Below are 9,276 nucleotides of genomic sequence, written 5' to 3' on the forward strand. Positions count from 1 at the left end.
GCACCACACGTGGGGAATCCCCTGGTCCCGCGCCTGCGAACCCTAACAGCGACAGACGACGGCGCACGACAGGAAGGAGACCGATCCCCCTCGTACGTGCATGTGATTGCGTTGCGGGATGAAGTATGGTCCGGTTCAGCATGGGACTCATACCCATCTGACCTAGGCCCAACTCCTCGTGGACTCGACTCCCTCCAAGCCGGCCCAACGGAGCCCAACAAGCTGTTCAAACGCCGCGCTCTCGCCTCCGAGATCCCCATCGCCGGCACAGCCAAGACCGGCGCCGCCGGTGCCTGACGACCGCCGATCCGCCTCGCATTCTTCCTCTTCTTAACAGTAATCCACGACTCCGGCCTAATCATGTCGAAAAGCGTAAGATTCGGAAGACTCACCTTAGGTATGGGACCCTTCCAAGGTCGAATCGCGGATGCCGCCGTCCTCCGATGCACTACACGTCGAATCATCTCTTTCTTCTCGTCCGCGCAAAGACCGATTCGCGCCGGATCCTCCGATGGCAGAATGCTTTTATCTGCTTATACCACCTAAACCTTATACTTAAACAAACAAGTTAGCGCTTCCCAACTTGTATCTGCGAATTCCTGCATTTCTGCGCCTGTTACTAAATTGTTCTGTCAAGAGGAATATATGTGTACAGTGGAGCGAGGTGAAACTTTAACGTCCATCACTTGTTCGTTCCTGCATCTGCATGCAGGGATCCCAACACGGATACACTTGCTTTTGTTTGTTTGACCAATGACTTTACTGACCTTTTGTTTTTCACTCGCTGAAACCTTTTGTTGGCTTTCTATAATGCTTTAATAGATCAATGATGACTTCAATGAAACACTTGAGTACTGCACTAGCTCATTATATTATTGATCTGCATAAAACTCCACTTCAAGGGCTAATAATTAACTCTTCTTGATATTACATCTGGTAGCTGCGTTATATATGTATACATATATCACATACACAAGCTCATTATATTATTGCAGAACCCAGCCAAAGCACATTATATTTTATATAGCACACAATAATATATCGGTAAGAAGTCAAATGTGCATAGAAGGCACTTATTACATGAAACCATATTGTCCGGAGGAAAGCCACACAGATCCAGACACATGAGCATAGGCACAACCATTTTGCTCAACCACAATCACAAGGCACACATTGCAGAACAAGTAACTGGAGACACCCACCCACACACACACCACTCAATCGGCATAAATGGTAGACAGAAACACACGATGGCAAACCACACGGGCACTCACAAACCCAAATCATGCGAGGAATTGATGATGCACCGAGGAAGTAAAGGGAAGGCCTTCGGTTGTGCTGATCTACTCTTTAGTCTTTTGATGTCTTCTTTCACCGCATTAGGGACAGTGTCACCATTCAACTCCAGCTCCTTTAATGCAGGAAGTTTGTCGATTCCAGACAGAGAATCAATTTTGGTGAATGACCAGATGATCCTCTCGAGCTTACTAGCAGCCCCATTATCAAATTTGATTTCAGTTATGCTGGTTCCCTCAACAAGGAAGTTCTCAAGATTTTTGAATTTACCCTTGTTGAAGACGAGCTTACTATCAGTGTATGCATTGTGTCGAAGCTTGAGACACAGTAAGTTCTCAAGCTCGGCAAGGACCTTCAGATCTTCCTGGCTCAGCAAAGTGCCAGTTAGAGTTACCTTGGCAAGTTGCTTTCCATTTTCGCAAAATATCTTAAGAAGCTGCCCCTTTTGTGCGCCAGTGCTTTCATTGATACTTAGTCTCTCAAGAACATTGGGGCAGTCTTCTTTCAGACAGAGAGCTGCTGGAGTGCCCTTGTGTCCAGGTATGTCTAGAGTAATTGACAGAAAACGGAGGGACTGGGTTAGGAGGTCACTGATTGCTTCAAGCAACGGCTGGAGGTCACTCTCCTTGTTGATAGCCACACCCAGCTTCTTGAGCTGATTTAGACTTCCAATGTCTTTCAAGTCCTGGTTATTCTTCGGTTTGACATTGGACAGTACCTCCACTCCCTCCATTTTCTCAATCTTCTCAGGGATCTGAACACTGGAGAAGTCAGCACGATTGCTCGTACTTGAACCAACATGACCGGCCAACAGAAGCTTCAGACGATTCTGCGGCTTGACATTGAACTTTTTGATCTTCTCAGGGAAGTCAACAGGGCTTGAATCAACATTACCAGCTAACAGACGTTTCAGCTTTCTGAGCAGGACATGTCTTGTTGCAGACGCAGGAATATTGGTCTGCCGTATATCCAATACCTCAAGCTCAAGAAGATTGTTTATTTCACTGGGCAGCTCGGTAACATTGGTTCGCCTTAGGCAGAGATACTTGAGCATTAGCATCTTCCTGCATATGTTCCTCAGGTAGTGCTGGTACTCCGGGAAGCAATCACAGCCCTCTAGATCTAGCACCTTGAGCTTGGAGAACTGAGATGACTTTTCCAAGAAATTTTCGATCTTTTGAGAGCTGCGGAGACGAACATCGCTGAAAATAGAGAAGTGGTGAGCCAAGTGATGTGACAGCCGTGTCTCCAGAATGTGCTGCTTCATGGCGATCTTGGTAATGAATCCATAAACTGTCTTATGAACCGTGCAGCTCTTGACCGTTCCAGTAGCACCAATGCCAGCAGGACAAACAAGGCACCGGGCAACCAGTGTATCAAAACATTTATCGGCTTCCTCCACTGAAGAGGACCAGTGCCATTCTTTGGTGGTAATCAGCCCTTCTGCAACCCATCGTCCGATCAAGGTTGACCGCCTGATGGGTTCTCCTAGAGGGAAGATGGCGAGGTACAACAAACAAGACCTATACTCTTTAGGTAGATCCCTGTAGGAGAACTTGAACATCCTACTGGGCAATGATTTTTGTGCGGCACTGGCTTGCAAGGATCCGTGCAACTTGCTCAACTCTTCACTGCTCCTCTTGGGTTTAGCGTACAATGCATGAGCAAATATCTTCATGCAGAATTCATCTGACTTGCACTCGCATAAAATGTTGTGAACAATCTTGCGGATCTTGTCATCATTCATATGATGGCTTGTATGCTGGAGCACAGTATCAAGGTAGAGGCCAACAAGAGAATATTCTACAAGATCCTTCTCTGGACAGTGAAAATATTGCTTGGTGTCCTGTTGAGTGGTTTTTGTGGCCACAATCACAGCACCGGTGATGGGGCACTCCAACAGGCCCAAAGTTTTTCTGGTCTTCTCCCATTTGGGTACATACTTGTAATCAACTTTGAGAATGACCAAAATCCTCCTTTGATCATCTCCCAAACATTCTTGAATCTTTTCCACGATCCTTTTAACCATCAGTTGCTTCGTAATCTTCCATTCGATTTCTTCTTTCTTGTTCTTTATGGTTTTTTTGAAATAATCTTCCTCAGTTTGAGCTGGTTCACTGCCTGTCTCTTGGTTCTTCTCAGATTTGTCTAATTCCCGCAGCTCATGCAACATTCCTTTAACCTCTTTGACCATATCTTTGATTTCATCCTCGACCAGTGTGCCAGGAGTACCATTTGTAGCGATGGTGCTGATGCTGCTTGGCCTTGGGAACACCTTCCATAGGATGTCTTCATATTCGGGCTCCTTGAGTTGCTTCGTATTTGAGCCGCCTGCTTCTATTTTCCTTTTAAGCTTCTTGGCTGTTTGCTTGATGATGACATCGTACACTTCTGCTATCATGGATTTCTTCTTTTTGTCTTCCTTTTCAGCTGCAGTCGTCGTTGAGCAGTAGATGAGCAGCGAGAGGAGTTGCCCCAATGGTTTAGTGGTGACTTTTTTTTCAAGATCCTTTCCATCCTCCTTTGGTTTTATCAGGTCTTTACCATCCACAAGGTTGCAATTGATGTCTTCAATTGTTTTGTCGACCTTGATTTCTTTTATCTCGTCCTTGATGGCACGAAGCATCCTCTTCATGTAATCATAAGTACCCCATTTTGTTGTAGGAGGAGTCGTGCCTTGCTGCCGGTTGAGTTGACGTAGGATGTAGCAGAGAATCCTGTAGGGCCGTAGCGGTACAAAGTCAAAATGCACCGCCGACATGTCGACCAAGACAACGACATTCCGCGGTGCTACAACCTGTGCAATGGTCTCCGGTGGCACAACCTTATCTTCATGCACAACGGCGCTGGTATCGTTGATCTCCGGTGGCACAACCTTATCTTCATGGGCAAGGTCGGTAGTGTGCTTGGTCTCTGGTGGCATAACCTTATCTTGGTGCACAGGAGTGCTGACATCCTTGTTCTCCAGTGGCATAGCCTTATCTCCAGGCGCATAGGCGCCCGCGTCCTTGGTCATTGGTGGCACAACTGTCTTCTCTTGGTCCTTGGTCTCCGGTGGCACATCCACCTCAGCTTCATGCATAGGAGCACTAACGTCCTTGGTCTCCGGTGGCACTGCCGTCCTTGGCCTCCGGTGGCATAGCCGCCTTATCTTGATGCACAAGAGTGCTATTGTCCTTGGTCTTGGGTGGCACAAACGCCTTATCTTCATGCGCAAGAGCGCCGACGTCCTTGGTCTCCAATGGCATTGCCTTGTCTTTGTGCGGAGAGTGCCAGTGTCCTTGGTCTCCGATGGCACAACCTCATTATCTTCATTTGCAAGAGCACAGACGTCCTTGGTCTCCGATGGTCCTGCCGCCTTATCTTGATGCACAAGAGGGTCGGAGTCGTTGGTCTCCGATGGCACAACAGCCTTAACTTGATGCGCAAGGGCGCCATCCGGTGGGACAACCTTATCATGGGCGTCCTCTACCCGCTTCAAATGGGCTTGTGCCACGGCCAGGGCTTTACGCCCAAGAGCGTCAGCATCCTCGGGTTTGGTTACCACAAAGACGATGCATGGTAGTAATGGGTTTGATCCGGCCGACGATTCTGGCATTATGTCTTCCTCCGCCGCCACTGCCCCTGCCTCCGCCTGCACCACTGATCCGATCCAGTGGTCTAACCTCGTCCTAAAGTACTCATCCATGTCCATTGTCATACTCATAGTAGTCATGGACAAGGCCACCTTGAGTGGATCCACTCCGTCTTGGTCATCGTCGTCTTCTTCATGGTCTTGTGTGGCCGGCAGCAACAATGGCTCCGTGAGCCCAACACCAGCACCCGAAGATGATGACAACTCCGCCGTTTTGACCTCGACGCCATACCTCAATCGGCGATTTCCAATGTCTTGTGCCCGGTCCTTGAGCTCCCTCAGATGGCCGGCTGCTCGGTGCTGCGCGAGCAGCTTGCGCAGCAGCCAGGGAGCCCACCAGAGGTAGAGGCGAAGGCCCCCCCTGGGCCGGTGGAATCCGGGGTCGCCACGGTAGAGGTAGAGGTCGATGCAGTTGTTGCAATCGTTGGCGAGGATCCGAACCTGATTCATCCAGGTGCGGACCTGCTCGTCGTGCTCGCGGCTGCTCCCGGACAGGTTGGCCAGGAAGCTGCCCATGCTCTCCATCTCCTCTTGGATGAACTGCACGTCGCGTCGGACGCGGCCGAGCCTCACTGCCTCATGGCTGATCACCCCCAGTAGCGTGGTCACGGCGCCCGTCGCCAGCTCCGCCATGGATTTCTCCCCTCCGCCGGCGGCCTGGCCCTGGTATGTGTTATGCTGTCTCAAGAATTTGGTTGGTTGGGGAAGCAGGCTAGGCTAGCATGCATGCGGCTGTGTGGCCTTGCATTGCATTCGCTCGTCTACCTGCGCGGGTGTGTGTGTGTGTGCCGTGGGTAACCAGCAAAAGGACCCCTTTGCTGTATTCTACGTGAGCCCAAGCAAAGCAGCTTCTTCTTTTCTTTTCTCTCCATCATTTACTTCTTTCAGCAGGTTGCAGAGACTTCATGGTGAACCTACAAGTGTAGGGGACCTCGAGAATGCGATTTTCCGCTGTCTCCAGGTGGAGCATCATCAGCACATTACCCAACTTCTTCCTTTTCGTTTCTCCCTATATATTCTTTACTTTTGAGTAGGCTCCAGATCCTTCATCGTGATTTCTCATTTTGTCTTTGATCTTCTCGAAGGATACATCGATCGTTAATTGATTCCTCATCCTCTCCTCTGTTACGATTTTCCTACGGCCCCTTTCGTGTGATAAACTTGTCGGCAACTCAATTGCTTTGCTGACAAGTGATCCTCTCCTCTGTTAGGATTTTCCTATGGTCCCTTTCGTGTGATAAACTTGTCGGCAACTCAATTGCGTTGCTGACAAGTGATCCTCTCCTCTGTTATGATTTTCCTGTGGTCCTTTTCGTGTGATAAACTTGTCGGCAACTCAATTGCGTTGCTGACAAGTGATCCTCTCCTCTGTTATGATTTTCCTGTGGTCCTTTTCGTGTGATAAACTTGTCGGCAACTCAATTGCGTTGCTGACAAGTGATCCTCTCCTCTGTTATGATTTTCCTATGGTCCTTTTCGTGTGATAAACTTGTCGGCAACTCGATTGCTTTGCTGCCAAGTGAGTTTGATTTCATTCGATCCTTGGTCCTTGGAAAGGAGAGAGCATCTGTGTTTCTTTCTCTTTTGCTTCCATTTCGCTCCTGGAAGGCATCCAAGAGGCTGCACTATTAAGCATGCACCTTGGGACAATTACAGTAGTAACATTGATGAGCTTGCTAAAGAATAGTAGTTCTAATGGATAAACATCTTCAAATTGCACTCACACATCACATGATATAGTGTCCCTAGGAACACTAGTCTGACAACGAGTAGCCTCATAGAACAAAGGGGTTCGCCTGTATTTCTATTTGTCTATATAAACACCACACAGTTAAGAGGTCGAATGATTATACATAGATATAGTTCTAAAAAAAACTGTACATAGTTATGATCTTCTTTGAGTTGTTTTTTTGCTAAACAATGGCATCCAGTCTTGATTAGCATGATCCTTCCACCCTTTCTCTGGAGAGAAGAACCGTTTTGATTACCATCCAGTTTTTCTTTCTTACTATTTTCCATATTCGAATGAATGTTTTTAAATACAGGAACTACCACCTAATAACTAGGCGGTTTTATTAAGAGAAGCAATGGGTGAGATATACTTCAAAAATCTGCTCCAAGCAGGAGTCAAGCATGGGGCTTTGACGGCCACCACCGCCGGCCACCGCATGGGGCTTTGCTCCGGCCAGCGGCGGCGGCACAAAGGAGAAGGGGCGGAGGAGATGGGAGGGAGGGCGCCGCGGCCGCCCGAGTCACCCGATGTGGAGGGCGTCACGGGGGCTTTTTTTTCGTGATTTTTCTGAGATGGCCTTGTTCTCACTAGTTCATGTCCACATATACAATTGCCATCTAGATATAAAACCTTGCCACGGTTGAACTGCGCCAATAAAGTAAAAGTGAAAGAACATATTTCTAAAAGCAGGGGAATCGAGGTGTCCTCATTACGTTATCTGCAGGCAGAGCATCAACCTTTTCTTTTCTTTTTCGCCCATTCTTTACTTTCCAGCAGGCTGCCGGTCCTTGATGATCTTTGATCTTTTCAAAGGATACATTGTCCTCTGCTGTTATGCCTTTGCTATATATGGCCCCTTCCGTGTGATAAACCTCGCCTACTAGTGGGCTGACAGGTGACTTTTGATTTCATCCGGACCCTCATGGTGTGGAACAACTTTGATTCTTCCTCCGCCCTGTTGGAGTTGTGTCGAATATAGTGTACAAGGCGGTTACAGTTGGACTCTGAGTAGTATTGTGTTTAGATAGGATATGGAGTCGTGTCCTAGTAGGACACTTGTATCCTAGGCCTCTCATATATAGCGAGGGTAGACACACGATGTAACCTATGCCAACATAATAGCACCGGAACGCAGGGGAAGCCGGCGGTATGTGCCGGTGTCCAGGGCGACCGGGTGCGGTATTGTAGCGGTGTCATGGGGAGGAGCGCCCATCGTCAGGCCCCGGGAATGTAGCCATATCGGTGAACCTCGTTAACAAATCTCGGTGCCGTGCTCGTGTGATTGCTTGGTCCTCGGATGATCGACGGTGTGCCTCGGATTTATTCTAACAAGTGGTATCAGAGCAAGGTTACGAAGAGGCTGTGGATTATTGATCTAGAGGTGAAAATATCACGGAAGAATTATCGTCGGCGAGATCGGAAGAATCGGTGTGGGTCACGATCGCGTGGACGCCGACTTGAGTACTCGGAGTCGGCGAGATTGATACGTGGCCCGCGGCAAGGCGGACAGGCTCAAGCGGCGGAGGACGTGCACAGGGGGCAGCTGAGCATGGACTCGATCGTTCACGGGACGTGTAGATTCTAGCGAGATGTGTGGTGCAATTGGAAACAGCTGCACATACGAGATTTTCTAGCAAGATGTGTGATGCAATTGGAAACAGCCGCACATACGAGATTTGTCTTTTTGACCAAAAGAGGACCGAGTCCTCGTATGCGACGCGAAGGAAGGCTGAGACAGATCGATTCAAGCGAAGAAAATCTATCGTACTACGCATCCATCGGGGAGAGCAGGGGCTATTGGCAGCAACAACGACGCATCAGGTTGTGTCCAGCGGCAAGTAGAATAACAATGGCAATTCCAAGGCTGGAGTCGGCGAAGCATCAACTAGTACAGGAGCTATTCGTGAGTAGCAGGATTCAATCAAGTGATCTGGTTTTGCTGCTTGCACACGAGAAGTGAACTAGGGATTTGGGGTTTTGCTAAGTGCATGCGAATTGCAAGGCATTCTCTTCAAGCTTGAGTATGTTTTCTCTAGCTCGGCCGTACAAAGAACTATGACACCAAAGGGTACTTGGTTTGAGGTGAAGAAGTTCAACGGAACTGAAAACCTTGTTATGGCAGACAAGGGTGAAATATTTGGTGGCACAACAGGGATGTTTGAAAGCGTTGCGGGAAGTCATGCCAGCTAAGATGGAATTATCATGTGATGGATGGAAATTCGCGGAAAACGATTTGGGAGCCTCGAGCGTGTCATATAGCCGGACAAGTTCGGCTGGGTCGAACTGGACAGTCTGACGAATCGACGTGAGTCGGTTGATACAGAAGACGGTGGTGGGATCAGCGACGACGACATAGGAGCGTGATGTTGATGGTGACCGACTTCTGGGGCGTGGAAACATGTGGCGCAGGCCCGAGGGCTTGTGCGGCTTCGACGAGACTATGGCGCGGGGTTGATTCAAGGTGGTGTATACATGGAGCTTGAAGTTGACGGGGCGCGTGGGTGGACTGATCATCTACCATGGAGTCATGTTGAAGGTGGAGCTGGAGTCTGGAAGACTTCACTCAGTGCTGATTGAGGGGCTACGGCGTAAGAGCTCAGAGAGTCGAAGCCTA

The 9,276-nt window shown here is 48.7% G+C and overlaps 1 protein-coding gene across 1 annotated transcript; it reads right to left on the reverse strand.

Moving 5' to 3' along the window:
- Positions 1–1,047: 1,047 nt before the first annotated feature.
- LOC109745912 (uncharacterized) lies at positions 1,048–6,307 on the reverse strand. Its single transcript, XM_020305025.4, has one exon. It carries the CDS (start codon positions 5,561–5,563, stop codon positions 1,271–1,273), a length of 4,293 nt encoding a protein of 1,430 aa, XP_020160614.1. The 5' UTR covers positions 5,564–6,307; the 3' UTR covers positions 1,048–1,270.
- Between the last annotated feature and the right edge of the window lie 2,969 nt (positions 6,308–9,276).

Source organism: Aegilops tauschii, chromosome 2 (genome assembly GCF_002575655.3).
Source record: "Aegilops tauschii subsp. strangulata cultivar AL8/78 chromosome 2, Aet v6.0, whole genome shotgun sequence".
NCBI classification, from domain to species: domain Eukaryota; kingdom Viridiplantae; phylum Streptophyta; class Magnoliopsida; order Poales; family Poaceae; genus Aegilops; species Aegilops tauschii.